We start from the raw sequence: 22,466 nt of genomic DNA, 5'->3' as shown, positions 1-22,466 counted from the left end.
GGAGCCCGGTTCGGAAAGGGAGCCGCGCCCACCTGCTGTGTGCCGCCTCTGTCCCCTCACAGGGCTGCTCCTTCCTCTGCGTCTTCGGGTTCCCCGGGGAGAAGGCGCCCGACGAGGTCGCTCACGCCTTGGAGAGCGCCGTGGACATACATGGCTTCTGCTCTCAGGTCCACAAGATCTAGTGAGTGCAGCCCCTGCTCCCGTCTGCCGGTCCCCGGCCCTTCTGCGGGGTTCCGGGAGACAGGGCAGGGTCCAGGAGGGCAGGAGAGGGCGCCCCCAGCTCTGCTGCAGTAGGACGGGGCGGGGGGGGGGGCGGAGGCAAAGGGGAGAAAGGACACACCTCGAAGGCCGGCGTGTGCCACGTTTGCGGAGACGCCGACTGGGTGTCTCTGTGCTTCCGGCCGGCTGCTCGGTAGAGTCCGAACGCCTCATACCGCGCTGGAGTCCTGAGCTGGTTTCTGATGGCTGGGGGGTGAAACGGGTCCTTGGGTTGGAACTGGATAGGCTGCCGGGGCCTCAGCTGGGCCCGCTCACAGGACAGCTGGTGCTGGGAGGTTTGCCGTCCGCAGCCCTGGCCGCCCCCGCGGCTGGGCCCTCAGGCTTCCCCAGTCTCAGCATCCCCGTGACCCTGCCCCGCAGCCCTGCCCTGGCCAACTGCAGCGGGTCACCCCCGCCCTCCCTAAGCGTTGCAGCCCCCGGTCATCTCCCTGTGCGGTGGGTGTGTTTGCAAGGGCGGATCTTGATGCCACACCTCTCCTGAACTACAATGGCTGGTTCTTTGCAACAGTAGCAGAGAGTTACTTAGTCCCCAACTAGTCCTTTCCGGTGATGAGAGGTTACTTGCCAGAGGAGTAGCTCAGATGAATGTTTAAAAGTAGCAGAAAAGTGAACGGAGGAGTTAGCACTTCTGAGAACCTAGCTCGGGGTCTGGAACTCTTTATCCCTCCAGGCCACGTGCAGCTGCCCTGAACTGAGTCCAAAGGGAAGGGAGTAATCGACTGAACATCCCTTCCCACCCCTCCCCGCCCCTTCATCACCTTGTCCCCCCCCAACCCCTGCCCTCCCCCGGCTCACTGCCTCTCTTTCCCCACAACCCTCGTCTTGCCGGGGGCCAGCACCGTTTCCGTGGGCGTGACCAGTGGGACTGTCTTCTGTGGCATCGTGGGACACTCGGTGAGGCACGAGTACACAGGTGAGCTGGGCCGGCCTGTCCCCGCTCGCCTTCCGGCGCACACCGGGCCCTGCCCCCGGGCGTGGGGAAGGGACAGAAGGAGTGAGGCGTGGACCCTGCCCTCAGCAAGTCTGCCGTCTTCCGGACGGAGCCGAGCCGTGCGGCTCTGCCCACGGACGCGGTGGGTGCACCGTGTGCGTTCTGGGGCTTTGCGTGAGACGGAGGGAGTCGAGAGAGAGCGGGGGGAGTGAGGGGCCTTTCTAAGCGATTTCCTGTCCACGTGAAACATGACTCTTCTTAGCGCCTGGGATGGGCGAGGACCGCTACTTACAAACTGTGACTGTTGGCGTCACCGGCGGACAGTGCTAATCTCAACAGAGAACGGCAAGGAGGTGTCGTCTCAGGATGTCACTGCTCTTTCTGCCGCCTCCCTCTGCAGTCCCACTTAGGGCTTCAGATGCTCAGAGACAGCACCTCTGAAACCCTGAAACGGTTATGCCTGCAATGACGCCATTTCTGAGATTTCCTTCCACCTGCTGCGGCGTGGAGAGTGGGTGGGGCCGCGGCCGGGGCGGGTAGGCTGTGGGCTGACGGCTTTGGGGCCGGGCGGTGGGCACACGAAGGTTCTCGGGACTGTGTGGTCACGCGCGGCCAGACTTCCCCGTAACAAACAGGTCTTTTTACGGAGCGCCCGGATCAGAAGTATTTAAGTCTGCGGGCGGCCAGGCCCTGCTGGAAGCGGTGCACGTGTGTTAACTCAGGAATCCCCGCCAGCTCCCGGCTGAGATCGGCTCTGTTGTCCCCAACGTACAGAGCAGGAGACCGGGGCGTGGAAGGGTCCAAGTAATTGCTAGCGCACTAGGAAGAGGCAGAGCTGGGGGCCAGCCCCGTGTAGCTCGGGGCCGCGTCTGCGCACGCCCTGCCGAAACGGCCCCGAACCAGCCTGACCCACACGCCCTTTCCCGCCCCCTCGCCCACTCTGAAGCCGTCACCAGATGGAGGCGGCTCGTTTCAAAAACGAAACGCAATGACGAAGTGCAGGCCCAGACACACACACGGACGCAGACTTGTGCCTCACTTGGAGGTCAGTGGCCCAGGCCCGAGCTCCTGCCTGTCCGTCTTGTCGCCGGAGACTGAGGACAGCTCCCCTGAGGGCCCTGAGGCCTGTGCTGACCCCAGTGCAGGGCCGTCCAGTAGAGGGGCCCTCCTTCTCTCCGCGGACCCCCCCATTGCAACAGCAGAGTGAGTTAACTGCCTGCAGGTTCTCTCTCAATAGCCATTGGCTGAGTAGGGTAGTTGAAGGCGTGGCTTACATCATCCCCGAGAGGCAGAGGGCGTAGAGGCTTAAAGTGCCCCTTGGGGACAGTGCGTCTCAGGTCGCCGTGGGTCCGGTGGCCGTTGATCCCTGCCCTCTGCCCCCCCCTCCCGCTGCAGTCATTGGTCAGAAAGTCAACATCGCGGCCAGAATGATGATGTACTACCCGGGCATCGTGACCTGCGACTCCGTCACCTACAACTGCAGCGACCTGCCGGCCTACTTCTTCAAGGAGCTCCCGAAGAAGGTCATGAAAGGCGTGGCGGACCCCGGGCCCGTCTACCAGTGCTTGGGCCTGAACGAGAAAGTGTGAGTGTGGGCGCTGCCCGCCCGCGGCTCCTTGGGAGGGAAGTGGGGCAGCGGGAGAGCGGCCCAGCCAGCCGTCCCGGCCGCGAATCCAGCCTCTGGCCCCGGAGTCTGCTCCTCCCAGACCGAGACCCTTGTCCTCTCTGCTTCCTGCTGACACGGCGGTGCGTGGGAGGCCCCGTCCCGCCCCCGGTTCGGAGAGCCCGAGGGAGACTGCTCAGGGGCCGTGCACTCAGAACGGGGCCCCCTCCCCACTGGGCAATCTCTGTGGGCCACGTGGACCAACGTGAATTTTTATTTGCCGCGGGCTCTCGGGCCGGCCGGCTCTGACGCCGCTCTCTCCCCTCCCGCCCGCCAGCATGTTCGGGATGGCGTACCTGGTCGGCAACAGGAACGAGTGCTACCCGCTGCTGGGTAGGTACCGGCCTTGACTTTCAGACTCCTCTCTTGAACTGTAGCGAAGCACACGGAAATGTACACCAGTGATGGGTCTGCAGCCTCGGGAATCATCGTCACCAATGCACCTGTGAACACTGCTCAGACCAACGAGTGTGGGGGTGCTCAGGGAACCCCCACATGCTGATCTTTCCCTTCCCAAATAAATGGCATGGTAACGTCATGTAATTACACACTCCTTCCATTAATCAACAGAGAACGCCCAGGGCCCTTCGTAGTGATCCGTCCAGAAGGCAAGGTTTGGCCCCAAAAGAGTCTCCGGCTCTTTTGACAGAATTGCTGAGAGATTATGGCTAGCTTTCAGATTTTGATCTGGGCACCCCGTGGCATAATTTTTAAAAAATATTTTGTTTATTTTTAGAGAGGGGAAGGAGAAGAGAGAGAGAGGGAGAGAAACATCTGTGTGTGGTTGTATCTTGCGGGCCCCCTACTGGGGACCTGGCCTAAAACCCAGGCATGCGCCCTGGCTGGGAATTGAACCGGCAACTCCTTGGTTCCCAGGCCAGCACTCAGTCCGCTGAGCCACACCAGCAAAGGCTCTGTGGCATAATTTAAATGCACACAAAATAACAGTGACAGGGCTGCAATGTCAGCTGACTTTCATTTTCCTCTTTGCCTTTTCTAAATTACCATCTTTTCTATAGTGAGTATATGTTTTTTTTTAATTTTTAAAAAATATTTTATTTATTTACTTACTTTCAGAGAAGGGGGAAGGGAGGGAGAAAAAGTGGGAGAGAAACATTGGTCATTTGCCTCCCGCACGTCCCCCAGCCGGGGACCTGGCCCACAACCCAGGCATGCACCTTGACTGGGAATCGAACTGGTGACCCTTCAGTTTGCAGGCCGGTGCTCAGTCCGCTGAGCCACACCAGCCAGGGTGCACAATTTCTCATGTACAGCAGGCAACTTTCCTTCACAGAAGTAAAATAGTTGCAAATAAAATATCCTATCTGTGATTATTCAATATATGAGCCCTAACTATAATAATGTATTTCCTAACAGAAGTAACCTATGGATGACTTCTGTGTTATAGAGAAGAAAAACAAGAATTAGAGTCAGCCCTGGTTTCATTCCCAGTCATGCAATCCAGGCAAACTCCATTTTTCTGCACGAAAATTAGGTGGGCATTCTGGTGCACATTATCAGGGTACTTTCCCTCACGACATGTGGGGATCAGAACTGGGGGAAACACTGTATCGTTGACTGGAAAGCCCTAGGAAAAGATTTTAGAACATTTTAAAGTGCAGAACCCTCGACAGAAGTCCACGAACCACGCCGTGGGAGGGGATTCCGAAGGTCTTCTTGGGCGTGCTATCGCCGTGCGCCTTTTTATGTTTCTAGACTCTTCTGTGTTGACTGAGTTTGCCCCCTTTTAAAAAAAAAACAAAACCGGCAGGGCGCGAGAGGGAGATCAACTACTTCCGGAGCACCATGAAGGAGTTCCTGACGTCCAACTGCAGCCAGGTGCTCATGTACGAGGGGCTGCCGGGCTACGGGAAGAGCCAGATACTCATGGGCCTGGAGTACCTGTCCCAAGGTGAGAACCACAGGTGAGTGGCTCGCAGCGGCCCCTTGTCTCCCGCCAGCCCGGAGAACCCCGATGCCCTGAAAAGCTTGCTCCGCCTTCATGCCCCTCTCCTTGGCATAACTGGCCTTCTGCCAACCCCGCACGATCTCTTGACCATGGGGCGCCCTGCACCCTTGTCCCAAACACACAAATAATGGTGCCCACAGTGAGCCCAGAAGATGGGACGCCCGCTGCCCCCAGGGAGCCTGGTTTAAGGGCAGACAGGGCTGGGGCATCAATGCGGTGAAGCTTCCCACGCAACCCCAAGCGTGTGGACAGGTCGAGAACCCCTGGCCAAGAGGTGGGGACCAGACTGGGCCGCAGAACAAGCCCATAAAGTGACCAGCCCGCTGCCCATCACTGGCCCAAGCCCTGTAGCCCTCTCTGGGAGCGGGAGTGGGGGATGACAGGTCCCCGAGTTCCCTCCGGGACGCACAGCTGGGGCCTGTGTCCGCAACACACGTGTCCCCAGGGCTCTCTCGGGGACAACCTGTGTAGCAGCTGCGTGTGCTGGTCAGCCTGGTGTTCGGTATCGGGGGCAGGGACCGAGAGGGTGATGGCCCTGGCCCCCGCGCTTCTACAGCCTGACCTGAAGGCTGGGAGGGGGGAGGAACGCCTTCTAGCCTTATGTTGTTTTTAGCTGCATTTTACTCTTTTTAAACGCCAGGCCTGAAAGAGGCCAGGTGTAAAATCCCCTCAACGTTGTGAAGGAGACAATTTGTGGTAGCCAGAAGACACCCAGGCCCCCTTCACTCCGTCCCTCAGGGAGGTAGCTCCGCGCCCCGGGGCCTGTTGTGCTCCGTGTCCGTCTGCCGCAGCCGCTGTGCCTGGCCGGTTTGGTCTGCAGAGAAGCGTTGTCTCTGAGTGCTGGGGGCTGGAAGTCCGAGAGTGCAGCGTCAGCCGGGGGAGGTTCCTTCCGGCAGCCGCGAGGCACAGCCTGTTCTGGGCTTCCCCCCGGCTGCCGGGGCTTCGCTGCCACGCTGGGCGCTCCCCGGCGTGCAGAAGCATCACCCAGCCTCTGCCTTTCTGCGCCTGGCCTGGTGTTCTCCCTGGGTGCGGTCCAAACGTCCCCTTATAAAGACACCGTCACGTGGGATCAGGGTCCCGCCCTGCTCCTCGCCTCCACTTCCCTGCACCTGCAGTGACCCTGCCCCCAGATGAGGTCCCACTCTGCGGTCCTGGGGGTTAGGGCTACAACACGCAGACCTGAGGGGGCGGAGGGAGGACACGAGTCCCCCCTCCGGACGGTCTTCACGTCCGGATGGAGGACAGCCGACTCCTGCCCTGGAGGAGCTCTTGCGGAAGAGAGAGGGGACAGTAGCGATGGACGGTGGGGAGGACAGTGCCAGAGGCACGCATGGAGTCGGGTGGCAGCCGAGAGCCAGAGGGGGTGTGACCTGACCTCGGGGCATCAGGGAAGGTCGCAGGTGGCGGGGGCACAGCGGGTGGGTGGATGTGGTGCCGCCCCGGGCTGGGGAGGCCGCCGAAGCAGAGGCCTGGAGAGTCCGCAGCTCCGGACGCGTGGGTCACTGGGGGTGGAAGGCAGGCTCCCGGGCAGAGCCTGGCCGGCAATGACACCGCGAAGACTTGGGAAGTCCTGCATGTGACCTAAAGGAGTCCAGACGGACACCTCCAGGGAGCAGCAGCCCCTGAAACACTGGGGCGGGAGAGGAGATTCGCACCTCTCTCGGCACATCAGCCCTGTGCAGGCAGCGCACTCGGCGTGAGGACGCCGGGCAGGGGCCGCGTGGCCGAGAGCGCCGGGGCCCGCGGCGCGGGGGTGGGGGCCGCCGTGCGGGAGAAGGAGCGACAGCGGGGGGAGCTGTCGCAGCTTCTGATCCCGGTGGAGCCAGGCCACGCAGGGGACGCAGGAATGAAGAAGGGTTTCCGGATCGAGTGGGGGGGTTTCTGTCGTAACAGCTGCGTGTGAAGGGTCAGAGCGTCCCTTCAACCTGCGTTACTGTCAAAAACTGCACGATGCGAGAGCTCTCCCGCGGAGCCGCTCCCTGCGTGCGCCCTCCTGACTCTCGGCTCTCTTGTGAACAGGACCATTGCTATCGCACTGACTAAGGTCAGCTTCCACCAAAACTTTTATACCATCCAGATACTCATGGCCAACGTCTTAGGTCTGGACACCTGCAAACACTACAAAGAGCGGCAAAGCAACCTTCAGAGCAAAGTCAAGGCGCTGCTGGACGAGAAGTTCCACTGCATCTTCAACGACATTTTCCACGTCCAGGTAACGGCCCAGAGCCGGGCTTGCGCCAGCGCCAGCACCGAGGCAGGTGCGGCCGGCGCTCCCTGACGCTCTGTGCCTCGGCGTCCCCTCGGCCTTACGGTTCTTCTCTTTTCAGACCCCCCAGCTCCCGGGGCTGTCTTCCCACACTCGATACTCTCCTCACTCTGCCCACAGTTCCCGATTACGCGAGAGGTCTCCAAGATGAGCGCCTCAAAGAAGCAGAAGCAGCTGGAGGCGCTGTTCATGAAGATCTTGGAGAAAGTGAGGGCGCCTGTCTGTGGGCCGAGCCGTGGGGGAGCAGGCCTGGGTGGCTGGGCCCAGGGCCGCACGGCCTCGGGGTCCGGGCTCCACCGGCCGGAAGCTCTGCAGTGCTCCCCTCTCCTCCGTCCTCCAGACCTCGCGCGGAGAGTCTGTTCGGGACGTGGCTACACTTGACCAGAGTCCCTTGATGCGCCTCCTGGGAGTGCGGCCCCCCGAAAACCCCCCTCTGTGTGAGATGCCTCACGTCTAGGGGGCCGTGTGTGTAGGCTGTGTGGTCAGGCTCCCGAGCTGGAACCCGTGGGCCTGCTCCTTGTCACCTGGGCAACCTTGAGCGGGCGACCTAGCCTGTCTGTGCTTCCGCTGTGTCACCCACAAAACGTGCAACAGTGGCACCCAGCTCACGGGGCTGCAGGGCTTAAAGGGCACAGCCAAAGTCAGCTCCCTCTGCACGGCGCCGTCCCTGCTCTCTGAGGAGCACTGGGGGCCCCTGTCCAGGAGCCGCGCGTCCCCCAGGCCTGCGGGAACCCCCCTCATTTCAGTGTCTGATAGTGCTCTCGTTCCCCCCCACGCCGGTGCCCTTTCTTCCTCGTTCGACCCCGACCCCGGGTTTAGCTGGTGGCGAGTTCACCCTCGGCTCCCAGACGAGGCTGGCTGCACCATCAGTGACAGTGTTCTCGGCGTCCCATCCGGGAAGAGCTGCCTTCCTGGTGACACTATGGGGCCGTCAGGGTGAACTCCCTGCACGCGTGTGACAAGGCAGGCTGTGGTTCTTTGCAACGATGGCCTTAGGAGAGCTGATGTGTGGAAGGAGCCTTTGCCGCTGTTCTTTATAAAGACACAGAGGGAAAGAACGGGTGACCCGGCCTCTTCTCCGGTGACCCCGAGGGAAGCGAGCCCGGCCTGGAGTGGGGGCAGCGGGCAGGGCGGTCCGGCACGCGGCAGCACGGCCCTGCCGGACAAGGGCCGGCTCTGAGGTGTCAGGATACTGCGGCCTCAGTCCCCAGATGGCGCCTGGCCCCCACGGAGACCCCATCAACACTTAAGGAGTGAATAATGATTCAGACCTGGCAGGGACGGGCAGCGTACACAAGAAAAGGGTCCCAGGACCTGTTTTAAGTGTAACAGAGGCCAGAGGTACCTCGGCCAGGGGCTGGGTCCACCTCCTTGAGCCCCATTGCCCCCAGCACCGGCTCAGTGCTGCCCTGTCCCTCTGTGCTGGACAAGCACTGGGTGACTAAATGGTACATAGCTCTCCCTAGGGGGCCTCTGTTTGCCAATAGGTTAAAATGACACGTAGTAGCCCTGGCTGGTGGGGCTCAGTGGATTGAGCGCCAGCCTGTGAACCAAAAGGTCTCCAGTTCAATTCCCAGTCAGGGCACATGCCTAGGTTGCAGGCCAGGTCCCCAGTAGGGGGCGCGTGAGAGGCAACCACACATTGATGTTTCTCTCCCTCTTTCTTCCTCTCTTCCCCTCTCTCTGAAAGTAAATAAGTAAAATCTCAAAAACAATTTTTTTAGACCCTTTGATATCAGATAAAATTTTTTTTAGATTTTATTTATTTGTAGGGAGGGAAGGGAGGGAGAAAGAGAGAAAGAAACATCAATGTGTGGTTGCTGGGGGCCGTGGCCTGCAACCCAGGCATGTGCCCTGACTGGGAATCGAATCTGCGATGCTTTGGTTCGCAGTCCACGCTCAATCCACTGAGCTATGCCAGCCAGGGCCCAAAAGAAGTGTTTTTTAAATGGCATGTAGTAAACACCCCTTACTGTATGTAGTGGTGATTTACGTGGCCACATCCCACCTGTCCTACAAATCTGCATCCTCTTTGCACACAGATCTGACCAAGTAAGAGCCCATTCCCACCAGCTCTGCCAAGCTGCTACAAATTCCAAGTCGGGGGAATCTAAATTAACATGGGTTTACTGGGAGGAAAATATTGAATGCCAACGCGTGCACCCCGCGGATGCACAGGCAGACGGACCCACACGGGTGCGCAATCCCCGAGTCCCACAGCAGTTTTCTCTCTGTTTCTGTCCCTCGTCCAGACCGTGAAACAGGAAAGGATCATCTTCATCATCGACGAGGGCCAGTTTGTGGACCCGGCCTCCTGGGCCTTCCTGGAGAAGCTGATCCAGACGGTGCCCATCTTCATCATCATGTCCCTGTCCCCGTTCTCCGAAACGCCCTGTCCGTCCGCCAGCACCATAATAAAGAACCGGAACACCACCTACATCACCCTGGGCGCCGTGCAGCCCAGCGACATCCGCAACAAGGTCTGCCTGGACCTCAACGTCAAGGGCATCCCCAAAGACCTGGACCTGTGAGTGACCTGCTCCCGTCCCCAGGGCTCGATGCCCGAGTTTGCCGCCCGGGTCCTGGCCTCACCAGATTCCTTGAGTTGTGGCGTAAAGCGCCTCTCTCAGGATCCTCGCCCGGCCCGTCTTCCCAGGGGGCCATTCTCCGGCCGGGCGGGAGGGATGCCGCTCTCCTTCTCTTTGCCACAGTCTTGGCTGTGCCCACTCAGACTGCTGGGTGACATCTGCTCTGCTTCCCTTCCCTCTGCTGGGCACGGGTGTGCGCCGATCCATCCCTAGTCAGGACATTGTGTGAGGCAAACTGGCAACGTGGAAGGCCACAGCCTGTAACTGAGCTCGGTCCTGCTCAGCGGGCAGTGAGTGGCGGGGCGGGGCCTGGTGTCGGCAGGTCTGTCCGCGCACACCGAGGGCTGGCTGTGCAGTCAGTGCCGCGGGGCCTGCTCAGTCGCCCCCTCCCGGGCTGGACGGGGGGGCTCCCCCGAAGCAGCACCTCTCCCTTCGCTGGCTGCTCACAGCCCGCCTGGTATCCGCCTCGCTCCTCTCCAGCGAGGTTGCCTAGCTTCTGTAAGAAACATTTAAAGTACCAACGGGAACATTTTAATGGTCACTTACTAGGTGAGGAAGGAGAAGCAAGACTGAGAATGTACCTTAGTATGTAGTTGTGGCTTTGGAAAGAGCTAAATGGTTTATGTAATTAGAAAAATGAAAGACAGGAAAGAAAAAAAAAAGCAATCCCTAAACCCAGCAAATGAGCCGAGACCTGTGCAGAATGAAGAGATTGTTTTCCGGTCATCCAGAAGACCCAGTTTTCCCTCCCGAAGGGCGGCTCTTCCAGGTACACAGCCGCCCCGCCCCCCCGCAGGTACCTGGTGGAGGGCAGCTGCGGGATCCCCTTCTACTGCGAAGAGCTGCTCAAGAACCTGGACCTGCACCGCGTGCTCGTCTTCCAGCCGGTGGAGTCTGAGGAGAAGACCAACGTGACCTGGAAGAACCTGTTCAGTGAGTGCCCGCCGCTCAGCCCTCTCTCCGGCTCGGGGCGGCGGCCGGGCGGGCGTTTCCGTGGGCTGCGTCCCACCCGGGTCAGAGGACCTGGGGGGTCAGAGGCGGAGGGGCCTCACACCCCAGAGGGTGAGGGAGTGTGGCACTTCGGCGTACCGGGAGGCAACATGACCGGGCAGGTCTGCTGTCCGAACCGATGTCCCTTTCTGACGCTCACCATGTCATGAGCAGCAGACCCCCCCCCCCATGAAAGGGTTTGCATCAGAGCGTGAGCATCTGAACCTGCAGGAACATGTATGTTGTTGTGTGTTACCAGGTGCATCGGGTAATCCTGGAGCCTAATCTTCACAAAACTGCATGTACTATGGAAGACTAGCATTCGTTTTGCTTATTTTTTTAGAGGGGGGAACGAAACACCTTCTGAGTAAACTGAGACTTTCGTAGATCATTTCTACTTAACACACGGTATTCCGGACTCTTCGGGGCGCCAGCACGCCTCCCGGCCTGCTGTTGCTCACGCGAGACCCGCCCCCAGCGTATCGGACCGTCCGGACGGTGCCCGACCACCGACCACGCACCCTCCTTCCCCACTGTCCCCCGGCAGAGAACGTGGCTAAGCCGACAGAGGAGTTAAAGAGATTCACCCTCACCGGCGAGGAGGGGAGCAAGGAGATCTGCAAGCTCGCCAGAGGCGTCAGGCTGAAGAACCTGTCCCCGCCAGCTTCGCTGAAAGGTGCGGAGGGCCTGACCCGGCGGCGCTCAGGGTCCGGGGCCTGGACGCCCCTCTGCTCCCGCTGGGATGAACGTCGGAGAAGGAAACAGGAAGGTCGTGACCCCTGGGGTCGCTGTTTTGTGCCGCTCTGGCCAGGGGAGGTCCCCGGGAGGCTGGGCTTTTCTGCTTCTGACCGGGAGCCGCCGCCTTCCCCTGCGCGTGGGGTAGCATCTGCTTTGAGCAAAGTTTTCTCCAACTGCGTGAAAGAAGGAGGCACAGCGCGTGTCCCGCTGAAACCGAAACCAAGAGACGAGCGAGAAAAGGGAGCACACTGCCACTTTTTCCGCCGTCTGCTTCAATGAGAAACGACAAAGAGGGGAATTTATCTCAGAGATGTGCCGTTATTCTTTGAAAGAAAAACGACTTTCAAGCCACGGGCTCGTCCGCACTGAGCCCCCATTCCCGCCGTCTGTGAAGAACTGCCCGTGTTTGAGGGGGTGACCAAGGGGGCCTCGGGCTCCTCGTCTCCAAAACAGCGCCCAGCTCCCTTCTGTGGTTTCATTCACTGTGTCTGCGGACACAGCCAGGTGGACTGGCTTGGCTTCTAGAGTGTTCTGTGGACGAGCTGAGAAGTGCACATTTTGTCCCTGATGAGGGTGACATAACGGCGTTCTGGCCAAGAAGCCAGGGCCCCTGGGGGGTATGGCAGAGAGTTTAGAGGGGGAGTCGGGTCGGTGCCGGGGGCCCTCTGGCACCTGCTCCTGAGCATAGAGAGGCTAACGGGCTGTGGCGAGGATAAAGGAACCTCCGGGCGGGGGGGTGGGGGGGTGGGGGCGGGGCTCGGGGCAGGCTGAGAGCCAGGAGGGTCCAGGAGAAAGAGCCTCCAGGGAGGAAGATGGAAAAGGAGTGGCTGGTGGGACGTGGACAGCAGGCCCGCCTCCTCCGGGCCACCGTGGCCCCCCCGCAGCCTCTCCTCCCCTCCTTGAGAACCCTGTCGCACGTCCACACAGCTTCAGAGCACCTCGACCGAGGCCTGGTTCTCGCCTGGCTGCAGTGCCGGGCGCCGCTGCGGACCGCGGCACCTGCGCGTTTGGTGCTCTCTGCACGAGCACTTTCTGGGGCGCGGGTGCGGGGCAGAGCCTTCTTCGGGCTCCGCTGGGCCGGGTTCCTGTCCTTCTCCGGGATGTGTCTGATGAAGACGGTGACCGGTTCCCTGCCTCGTGGCTTTGCACCCGCAGAGATCTCCCTGGTCCAGCTGGACAGCATGAGCCTCTCCTACCAGATGCTGGTGCGATGCGCGGCCATCATCGGCCTGACCTTCACCACCGAGCTGCTGTTCGAGATCCTCCCCTGCTGGAACATGAAGATGATGATCAAGGCCCTGGCCGCCCTGGTGGAATGCAACATCTTCGACTGCTTCCGCAGCGGCAAGGAGCTCTGCCGGTCTCCGACGCAGAACGCCACCTCGTTTGAGGTGAATTTCCGCTCCCTGTCTCTGAGGCCCACTGAAGGAATGGGTGAGTAGGGCCGGAGGGAACCCGCGCTTCCCCTCAGGTCAGGGCGCGGCTCCCTCCAAGAGCCGAGAGCCGGCTGCCCCGTGGAGCCGTGGGTGCTGGTCCCCCCCCCCCCCCCGCCCCGCCCCGGCTGACGCGCCCGTCCGTGTGCCCCAGCCAACCAGGTGGACGAGGAGCTCCGGGAGCTGGAGAACAAGGTCATCGAGTGCCACATCATCCGCTTCTGCAGGCCGATGATGCAGAAGACCGCCTACGAGCTGTGGCTGAAGGACCAGAAGACGGACATGCACCTGAAGTGCGCCCGCTACTTGGAGGACAGGGCGCACAAGTGCGACCACTGCCACGGCGGGGACTTCATCCCCTACCACCACTTCACCGTGGACATCCGGCTCAACTCCCTGGACGTGGACTCCATCCGGAAGATGGCTAACGTTCAGGACCTCAGGCGTAAATGTTCTCCTTTCGCCGTTAGTGCTACCCATTCCTGTGGATGCGAGGGCTTCAAGCCCCCCGAGGGCCTGGGCACAGGGAGGGATGAGGCTTCGGCAGCGCAGCCGGCGTGCGGGGAAGGGCTGGCGGGGTCTTCACGTGGTGGAGTCTGGCAGCAGCGGTCTCCCCCAGAGACGGTCTCCCCCAGAGACGGTCAGCAGGGGTTTGGGGGTCGAGACTCTGGCCGAATGGGGTGTGGCCACAGTTCACAGTGAACCGTCCACAGGGGTCAAACAGACGTCCACAGGGGTCGAACAGAGCCAGTGGGGTTCCCGCCAGGCTCAGGGGTGGGGTCTGACGTGGGGAAGCGGGAGCAGGGCCAAGGTCCTCGAGGAGATGAGAATGTTGCTTCGTCGGTCTAGTTGGACGCAAGGCTGGGTCGGGGAAGGACGTGTGTGGGAGAGAACTGAGCGGGGCCGCGCAGGTCAGGGCCCTGGGGAACAGGCGCCGGGCTCAGGGCAGGAATCCAAGGCCATCCAGGAAGCAAAAGCCACAAAGTGACAAACTGGCAACACAAGCCTCCAGCCAAGTGACCCGGGGAAACCCCGTGGAGGATTCAGGGGTGCAGGATTCAAGGGCCCAAGGACTCGGTTCCCGCAGGCCTGGGGGGCGGCAGACTCGGGACAGCCACACCCACTCCAGCCCTCGCGTGTGGGCAGCCCTAGCCGACGGCCTCGGGGATTACCGCTGAAGCTGCTGGGAAAGTGGAGGCTACGACTCAAGGAGTCTGTATCATAAGGATGTTAGAAACTGGGGCGAAATTTATGCGCCTCAAGTGCCTGGCACATAGAAGGTACAAAAGAAGTCCTTATTCGTTCTCTGTGTGACACACAATCTCACTTGATCCTCACAGCAACCCTTGAACGGGGAAGGCTATTCTCATTGTGTACATGAGGACACTGAGGTCCCGGAAGGTTAAAGAGCTTGTGAGATGCCATAGCACAGGTGACAGAGTTCGTTCAGTCCCAGGCCAATTAGTTGCCAGGCTCGTGCTGTGTGCCTTACGCCTGAGGTCCCCGGTGTGCAGGGCTGGCCTTGGGGGGCATCCTGGCTGAGGAGCCTGTCGGTGGCGGCGGTGCACAGGGGCCGAGAGGCACTCGGCAGGGGTGACCACGAGAGCGAGGGGGCGGCTCCCGCTTCGTCCTCTTCCGGGACTTGATCAGAGAGGAAGCGGCCTCGCCCCGTGGCCCACGCCTCCCGTGGCTACTGCACTCGGCCTGGCCAAGCTCCCTTTTTAAAAAAGAGAGGTCTGGCTGAGAGCCTTCGAGTGTATACGTAGAGTCTGTCCGTGAGGGTGTCCAGCCCCTCTTGGGCGCAAAGTTGACGAGACATGAGCTGTAGTCTTGTCTCGTTGGGGCAGGGAAGGTGTCAAGGGGATGTATTGTCCTTGTCGCTGAGTATAGTGCTAATTACTGCTACTTATTGCGTCTCCCTTCACGCATTACAGCTTTGAAAAATTGGACATGCATTTTTAAGTATTGTTACAAAAGCAGTGTGTGTGCAACGTGAGGTCGACACTGAAATTGGTAGCAAGCATTAAAACGCAGTGGACGCTGGGAACCGAAGAGAGGTGAACAGACGGGTAACAGATTCACAAAGAAAACAGCCAAGAATGGGTTCCAGCCTTGGAGCCCTCCTGCAGATCGGAGACATAAACCTGAGGAAGGGCGAGGGGAGGGCCAGGATTCGGGAAGGGACTTCTCTGGTGAGAACCCGCGAGGCTCCCGGGCCCCCAAGGTGGCAGCTGCCTTCGCGATCTCGGCCCAAGCTGGGTGTGTTCCTGGGACTCGGCCGGAGCACAGGGAAGACGGGGCCTTCCCCGCCTTGAGGGCCCGTGACTGCCCCGGGAGTGAGGTCGAGGATGCGAGTGTGGGTTCGCAGATCCACGGGGAAGGGCCCAGGGCAGGCCTCCCAGGGGAACAACCGGAAGTCGTGGGTATCCGGGTGGAATTGAAAGTCAAGGGCAGATGAAATTCCCAAGGAAAAAATTCGGATGGAGAAGGGAGTCCAGGACAGAATGGAGGCGTCCCGGCATTCGGAATGTCGGCAGAGGAGTGGCAGCCGGGGAGGGTAGGCCCCGAGGAGTGGGGGACCCGGAGGCCAGGTAGGGGCCAGACCGTCAGATTAACGGATTTAGCAACACGGTGGCCACAGGTAACCCTGACGGGAGCGGTGTCAGTAGGAGAGTGGAGGCCTAATCAGTGTCTTCAGCTCCCGGTCACGGGAGACACACTAGGTGGCGATCTGGGGCGGATGGTGGAGGGCGAGTCAACCCTCTCGCTGTCCGATGAGGGTGACCAGACAGGCCTGCGTGGAGGTCCGTGGGCAGTCGCTGTGTGGGAGCTCGGACACCCACAGAAGCCCTCTGGGAGAAGGTGATGATAAGGCACGTGAACCGTCCCTTTTCAGAGTAAACGACCTTTGCAGTAATGCGTTCGCCTCGCGGCCAGTGGACCGAGGCTGTGTCCCTGTCTCCCTCACCGACAGACAGGGGATGCGCTGGACTCCTCCCCCTCCCGCGCTGGAGGGGTGGCCAGCAGGCACCGTCCTCCTGTGTGTCCTATTGCGAGATCATTATGGAATTTTCTAACGCACTGAAGTGAGGATTAGACTGAAGGTTCTAAACCCAAGGTTCTCTGCCCTTCCTCGCCGCCGAACACCAGACATCAGTGCCAGATAGAGTGTTTCAATGACCCATTCAACTCCTGTGTTTATTTTCCAGCTGAAGAACACACCAACTTTTCCAGAATAGAGATTCCGGGAAACCTGGAGGTCTTCCCGGAAAATTGCAGGTACAGGCCCGTGGGACGGCCGAGGGGCCCGTGCACACGCTGGTCTCTCGGTTCCGAAGGCGGCTGGGGCCCTCGGTCTGGCCGGTGCCCCTGGCCCCCCGGGCGCAAGCCCAGAGCCGTCCGCGGTGTGCGTGGGAGTGCGGTCGGCGGCATCCACGTTGGGCTGTCGTGTCTCCCTCTTTTCTTCATCTTTCAAGATGTTTTCATGCCACAAGCCGCGCCGCGCCCGCCCATCACCCCTCCTGTTTGTTTTTGCCCCCCGGGCAGCTCCGAGGAGATCACAGAAAAGGTCCTGAGCTTCTTCGACGTCCTCATAACCAAGATGAGCCCGTCGCAGGAGGACATCATCCCGCTGGAGTCCTGCCACTGCGAGGAGATCCTGGAGGTGGTCGTCATGCCCTTGGCCCACCACTTCCTGGCCCTGGGAGAGAACAGCAAGGCCTTGTACTACTTCCTGGAGGCGGCGTCCGAGTACCTCATCCTGAGGGACAACTACATGGTGCGCGTCTCCGCCCAGCTCTCCTCCCGCCCGGAGACACCTCCGAGGCTGGCCCGGGGGGCTGGGGTGGGGGCTGGGACGGGGGCGGGGAGCCCAGTGCTCCTTCTACTCCTTTGGGCCCTCAATGCCCCCAGCACCCCTTTCCTTTGGAAATGGGATTTCTCGGAAAGGAAAGGACACGAGATTGAGAAAAAAAAAGTTTGAACAAATTGCAGATAGCCTTCCGCGGCGTTGCAAATACTGCCACCTGGAGGGACTCGCCGTGAATTGTCTACCTGTATGGAGGGCGGGGGGCAGGGTGCATAGGTCATCCCCAAAATGATGCAAAGAGGACGCTTGGCGTCGGTGCTCCGGTCCCCCCAGAGTCTTCCTCAGCAGCGACACACGGCCTTTGCCCTCTGTCCTCCCCGAATACTGGTAGGTCTTTGGATGAGTGCAGATCCGGTCTTGACGCCGCGGCCTCCAAAGAGGCTCGCCCGCTCAGGTCTGCACCGAGTCCTCACGCGCACCCTCCGCCTGCCAACGCCCCGGTGCACGTTTCTCCAGGAGGAGGCCACCGCGCCTTGGATGCCCAGGGTCTCGGCACGCGGCAGGGGGCGAGGGGAAGCCAGGGCGAAGCGAGCTGGGCAGCCCCGGGCCGAGGGAGGCTAAACGGGTGTCTGGACGGCAGATGTGTCGGGGCTGTGAGCTGCTCAGCTGCGGCCCCTCTCCCAGGGGCTGGGGCCGGGGCTGGGGGCTGCCGTGGTTCTCTTCCGAGTTTGGCCTTGGGCCAGCTTTCAGGGAGCCGCTGGCCGGGCTCACCTTCCAGGAGCTCCCCCCAGACCCCATCCCCCTACTCCCCCGTGGGAGCCCAGCCTGCGGTCCTCCGCCCACCCCAGCTGTGTGTCACAGTTCCCGTCTCTCACGGCAGCCCGGTCCACCCTCCCACCTCAGGCAGACGTCACATTTACAGTGTAGGCCATTACGAACGTCAGCAAGCCCCACTTCTCTCAAGAAGTTGTGTCGAGGATGAAAGCCTCCGCGGCACGTTTTACTCACACGTGTGGGACATGGGGGCGGGGGGGGCGAGGCCAGGGAGTCTCGGGAAGACAGGGTGTGAGGAGCCCCGGGGCTGCCTCGCCAGACCTGCAGGGAATGCCCGGGCGGGGCGAGGAGGGGCGCTCAGGAAGGCGGTGACTGACAGCTGGGCTCAGAGTGCGGTTCCAGAATGTGCCCCTGGCACCCGAGAAAGCCCGGCAGGACCGGGGTGGCTGCAGACTCACGTCTCCCTCCCGCCCCCACCCCCGTTCACGCCCCTCGGGTAAAACACTTCGGGGACGGGGCTCCACCTTATTTTGCTCCCCAAGTCGGACTGTGCCTCGGGGGTCCCGGTGCCCGGACCCTCCCATCTAACTCCGCCACAGGAGGTCGGAGGTGACGGCAGGGAGTGGTGCTCGGGGCCTCACCCTGCTCCCCCGTTTCCCGGAGACAGCCCTTTGGGGGCACATGGGGGGGTCCACCTCATCCTGCCACAGGGGCCAGCTGCTCCTCATGGACGTGGGGGTGCGCCAGGGGCCGCCAGCACGGGGTCGGAGATCAGGGAGGCTGGGACGACATCGCTCAAGGGTGGCACAGGCCCGGGAACAACTTCAGGCGCAGCGACTGACGTGACTGAGGAAAGAGCAGAGAGGGTTCTAGATTCGCCCTCTGCAGCGAGTGGACAGTGAGGGGCGTGAAGGCAGCCTGTGTCTGCCGCAGGGCGCTGCCCTTGAGCTCCCGTCCGGGGTTTCGGGGCCCTTTCGCACCAGGGGCGGGCGGAGGCGGTAGGGGTACCGGAGCAGCTCCGGCGCCGGCCCTGCGGCGGAGTCCGGGGCGGTGGGCCCCGTGGGCCTGACCTCTGCTCACCGCACCCCTGCGACCTCTGCAGGCGTACACCTACCTGAACGAGGGGGAGCGGCTCCTGAAGACGCTCAAGAACGATAAGTCTCAGAGTCATGTTTTCGAGTCCGCCACCTTCTACAGCCTCAAAGGCCAGGTAAGGGCCCGCGAAGAGCATGCGTGTTCTGCGACGCGCCATTGGGGCCGCACACAGAAGCCGCAGCCCCCAGCCCTGCGCTCCGTACACCCTCCCTCCACCCCACCCCAGGTCCCATCCGAGACTCTGGACCCCCAGGCACTGGTACTCAGACCTCCTCACCAGCCCTGGCCAGCAGCGAGCCCTGCCTCGTCCGGGCGTCTTTATGAAATGTTTTTCTAGCAGCCCCCCAAGTGGACACGAATGGGTAGACGTTTCTTAGAGGTCGAGGATGCACCCGAGATGCCAAATGCCAGTCACCCGACCCTCCTTCTGCGCGCACATGCGGGCAGCTTCACCCAGGGTGCCCAGGGGCTGCTCCCGGGCCGGGAACCGGCGTCTCCGAGGAGGGTCCCAGGAAGGTGTGTCAGGGGACGCACCGCGGAAGCCCAGAACTGTGCCCCGCCCCCCCTGCAGGTCTGTTTCAACATGGGCCAGATGGTGCTGGCCAAGAAAATGCTGAGGAAGGCCCTGAAGCTCCTCAACCGGCCCTTCCCTTTCAACTTGGTCTCCGTGCTTTTCTACACCCGCGTTGAGAAAAACAAACACTTCCATTACATGAATCAGCAGGCCAAACAGAGCTCCCCGCCAGGGTAAGGGGCGGGGCTGGCAGAGCGGGGTCCTCGCTGCCCTGAGGGGAGGCTGGGCGGCCGAGAGGAGGGGTCGCCCTTGGTGAGGGCCCTCTGGGGGGCAGCAGACCTCTCGCTGTGTCCACACGGGGTGGAAGGGGCGGGGGCTTTGTTGGTCTCTCACAAGAGCACTAACTCACCCCTGGAGGCCCTGCCCCCAGAGCTTAGCAAGCCCCACAGGCCTCCCCTGTGGGTACCCACACCCTTGGGGGTCCGGATTCCGCACGTGGGTCTGGGGGACCAGAATGCAGCTGTTGGGGGCGGCCAGCGCCTCCACTGACCTGAGACTTAGCTGCCGAGAGCAGTGGAGGGAGGGACCGCCGGACGGGCCGGACTGGGGGCGGACCACGTGGGTCCTGGCACCACGCCATTCTGGCTGTGTGACTTTGAGTTAATTCCTTAACCTCTCTGAGTCTCCCCTTCAGCATCTGTGGAATGGGGTCCATTATTCTGTCCTTTCTTACGGGGCTGTCATCAGACTCAGATGTGGTGGAATGATAAAAATGTGCTTTTGAAGGAGCTTCATGTAAATACCAATGACGGGATGGCTGATGCACGTAAATTATCTTAATTCACCCTCACCCAGTCATGGTACCGTGGTGCCTGTTTTGCAGTGGAGAAAATGTGCTTCGTGAACCTCGATGCGCTTGTTGGGAAAGGCGGCGGGCCTGGACCCCGCGCCCCGCGGCCGTGCCGGCGCCGCCCCCATCCCCTGCCCCTGTGACCCCGCGCCCCTGTGCACACCCTCTCTTGCAGGAAGAAGAGGCTGGCGGAACTTCACCAGCAAACCACCTGCTTCTTCTTGCTGTGGAAGATCTACAACCTCAATTACTTTTTCCACTGCCAGTACTACGCCTACCTGGCGGTTCTGATGGGCATGAACGCCGCCCTGGAAACGCAGGACGATCTCCAGGTAGGGGCCTTCTGAGTGCCTGCGCCTCGCGTGGGGAGAAGCGCCTAGCGAGCGCCCGTTGGGACTGAGGACCCGCGGACGGAACGCGAGCCCCCCAGCACGCCGGCCCCAGGGTCCCTGCGCGTGCTCAGGGATTGTCGGGGACCTCCGCCGGCTCTCACTCCTATGGGTCGTGTCTGTGGATACTCTCAGGTACAAAAACAAAACCACGAATTTAAAACTATTTTTAAAAAGTGGTAAATCTGTCACACATTCACATGACCAACATCTTCACAGGGAAAAAGCTCTGTTTCTCCCAACAAAAAGTGCAGTGAGAGGAGTGGCCCATCACAGGTGTTGGCAGAGCCCCCGATGCGGACTCTGCAGGGGATGGAGTCTCTCTCTGCTCCTGCCCTCGCTCCCTCACAGCGCTCCTCCCCCCGCCCCCCGGAGCTTCCCGAGACCTGGGAGGAAGTGAGGGTGGGAAGGAAGGTGGTAAAGGAGAACTCTTTTCGGAAAGCTAAAGTCATGGCTCACGTGTCAAAGATTCTACCAGATTGTTCCCTGAGGGAACCACCGGTTCCAAAGAGAGTTGCGTTTGCACGGATGCGAAGGTCCTCTAGTCCACAGGCAGTGATTTCCCCGAAGCGTTACGTTTGCATGAAAAAGAACCGCATGCAACACTGTCAGTTTTCTGCACAGCCAGGCAGGCTGTGCACGGCCCGGAGACAGTGAGAGGCAGGGGTGACGATGCTGGTGAGGGGCTGGATGGACACCCGCTAAGCTGTTGGGGGTTTTTTGTTTTGCTTTGGCTCATTTTGACCTTTTACTGTTCTTCCTGACACAAATAATGCCTTGATATTATGCAACAAGCGTTGACCTCCATGTGCCCTTCCTGAAAGGGTCCCAGCGACCACCCTGGGAGACCCACTAGTCCAGGGCATAGACCGGGAGGTCTTTGATTAGATGGTGGAAACTCCAGGAGACAAGATCAAGATATTACTGCCCTGAGCAGTGTGGCTCAGTGGGTTGGGAGCCGTCCTGCAAAGCAAAGGGTCACCAGTTCGATTCCCAGATGGGGCACATGCCAGGGTTGCGGGTTCGGTCCCTGACTGGGGTGTGTACAAGAGGCAGCTGACGGGTGTTTCTCTCGCACACCGATGTTTCTCTACCTCTCTTCTTCCCTTCTCTCTAAAACGAACTAAATAAATAAAAACCTTTTTTTAAAAAAGTCAAGCAATTATTAAGCTAAATCCAGCTCATTCAGGCAGAGTGGCCTGGTGCCTTTATAAAAGTCCATCCGGCCTGGGCTTCTCCGGGGACCAGCGCGATCTGGGGAAGAGGGAGACCTCCCAGCCTCGCTCTTCCCCGAGGCCTCAGCGACGGGGCGGGGCCGCTGGGGAGCAGCACTCCTGTCACAGGCTCGCGTCCCCACCCTGAAGCCCCTTCGGCGGACCAGGACTCGCGGGCACTGGTGGGGCCCGTCACACTGGACCTCTGCCCAGGACCGGCCAGCCTCTCCTAGCTCCTGGAGCCGCCCACGGGCAGCTTTGAGTTCCCGAGCCACCTGCGTTCTGTCCCGCTGAAGGCCTCCGTCCTGGCAGTTCTCTCTGCCTGGGGTGTCGTCCCCTGACCTTGACTGGGCCCCGTGCCCCCCGGCTGGAAGGCCACCTGCTCAGCAATGCCGTTCGCGCCCGCCTCGCCCGTCCGCGGCTGAGCCGGTCACCCTGTCTGAGGGGCTGATTCCCATCTGACGTTTTCTGTCTTTGCTCCTTGGTCCCTGGGCGGCCTGCACACCCCGTGAGGGCAGGCGCCTCGTCCTCTGGGCCACGGGCTGAGCTCCCAGCGCGACGCCCGTCACCTCGCAGGCGTCCATCAGACGTTTTCTGAACGCCTCACTCTACTTACTTCTGAACTTGGAGGCTTCTCTCCTCGCAAAGCTCGGGGGAGACGGGGCCAAATGTCAAAACTGGAAAGTGACGCCGTTGAGGAGCCGGCCGTGATGAGGGCGGAGGAGCAGGGCAGGGGCTCCCCGGGCGTCCTCACGCAGCTGCCGCCGTGGGTGCTGCCGAGCGGAAAGGACCCACACGAGAGCGTTTCCAGGACCTGGCGGCCCGTGTGGCTCCGACTGCCAGTAAGCCCAGACCTCCCGGTGCTCTGCCGGCGCCCCCCCACCCACCAGGGACGTGGGCCACACCCCCTCGGTCCAGGCTGCGCCCTGGTTTGCACTTCTCTCGTCCTCCCCCCCCTCCGGTGC

General features: G+C 61.1%; 1 protein-coding gene and 1 long non-coding RNA gene across 2 annotated transcripts in view; one reads left to right on the top strand and one right to left on the bottom strand.

The window, feature by feature from the left end:
- Nucleotides 1–22,466, top strand: part of ADCY10 (adenylate cyclase 10) — a 37,911-nt gene that overhangs the window by 8,591 nt on the left and 6,854 nt on the right. Inside the window, exons 9-25 of the mRNA XM_045838626.1 lie at nucleotides 63–181; nucleotides 1,116–1,192; nucleotides 2,606–2,795; nucleotides 3,151–3,206; nucleotides 4,645–4,798; nucleotides 6,862–7,054; nucleotides 7,229–7,315; nucleotides 9,361–9,635; nucleotides 10,493–10,629; nucleotides 11,234–11,362; nucleotides 12,580–12,858; nucleotides 13,012–13,302; nucleotides 16,067–16,136; nucleotides 16,404–16,635; nucleotides 18,542–18,649; nucleotides 19,106–19,281; nucleotides 20,074–20,230. Of these exons, the coding sequence (XP_045694582.1) occupies nucleotides 63–181; nucleotides 1,116–1,192; nucleotides 2,606–2,795; nucleotides 3,151–3,206; nucleotides 4,645–4,798; nucleotides 6,862–7,054; nucleotides 7,229–7,315; nucleotides 9,361–9,635; nucleotides 10,493–10,629; nucleotides 11,234–11,362; nucleotides 12,580–12,858; nucleotides 13,012–13,302; nucleotides 16,067–16,136; nucleotides 16,404–16,635; nucleotides 18,542–18,649; nucleotides 19,106–19,281; nucleotides 20,074–20,230 (2,730 nt within the window). The remainder of the gene's footprint in view (nucleotides 1–62; nucleotides 182–1,115; nucleotides 1,193–2,605; nucleotides 2,796–3,150; nucleotides 3,207–4,644; nucleotides 4,799–6,861; nucleotides 7,055–7,228; nucleotides 7,316–9,360; nucleotides 9,636–10,492; nucleotides 10,630–11,233; nucleotides 11,363–12,579; nucleotides 12,859–13,011; nucleotides 13,303–16,066; nucleotides 16,137–16,403; nucleotides 16,636–18,541; nucleotides 18,650–19,105; nucleotides 19,282–20,073; nucleotides 20,231–22,466) is intronic.
- On the bottom strand, nucleotides 16,440–22,393 carry LOC123818438. Its single transcript, XR_006785616.1, has 3 exons — nucleotides 22,118–22,393; nucleotides 18,081–18,285; nucleotides 16,440–16,557 (listed from the first exon to the last, which is right to left on the bottom strand). It is a non-coding gene; the product is annotated as an uncharacterized LOC123818438 (long non-coding RNA).

Source organism: Phyllostomus hastatus, unplaced genomic scaffold (genome assembly GCF_019186645.2).
Source record: "Phyllostomus hastatus isolate PE091 unplaced genomic scaffold, TTU_PhHast_1.1 phas_contig_283, whole genome shotgun sequence".
Taxonomy (NCBI): Eukaryota; Metazoa; Chordata; class Mammalia; order Chiroptera; family Phyllostomidae; genus Phyllostomus; species Phyllostomus hastatus.
Note: the sequence above shows the minus strand (reverse complement) of the source record. Positions and strands in the feature narration are given on the sequence as shown.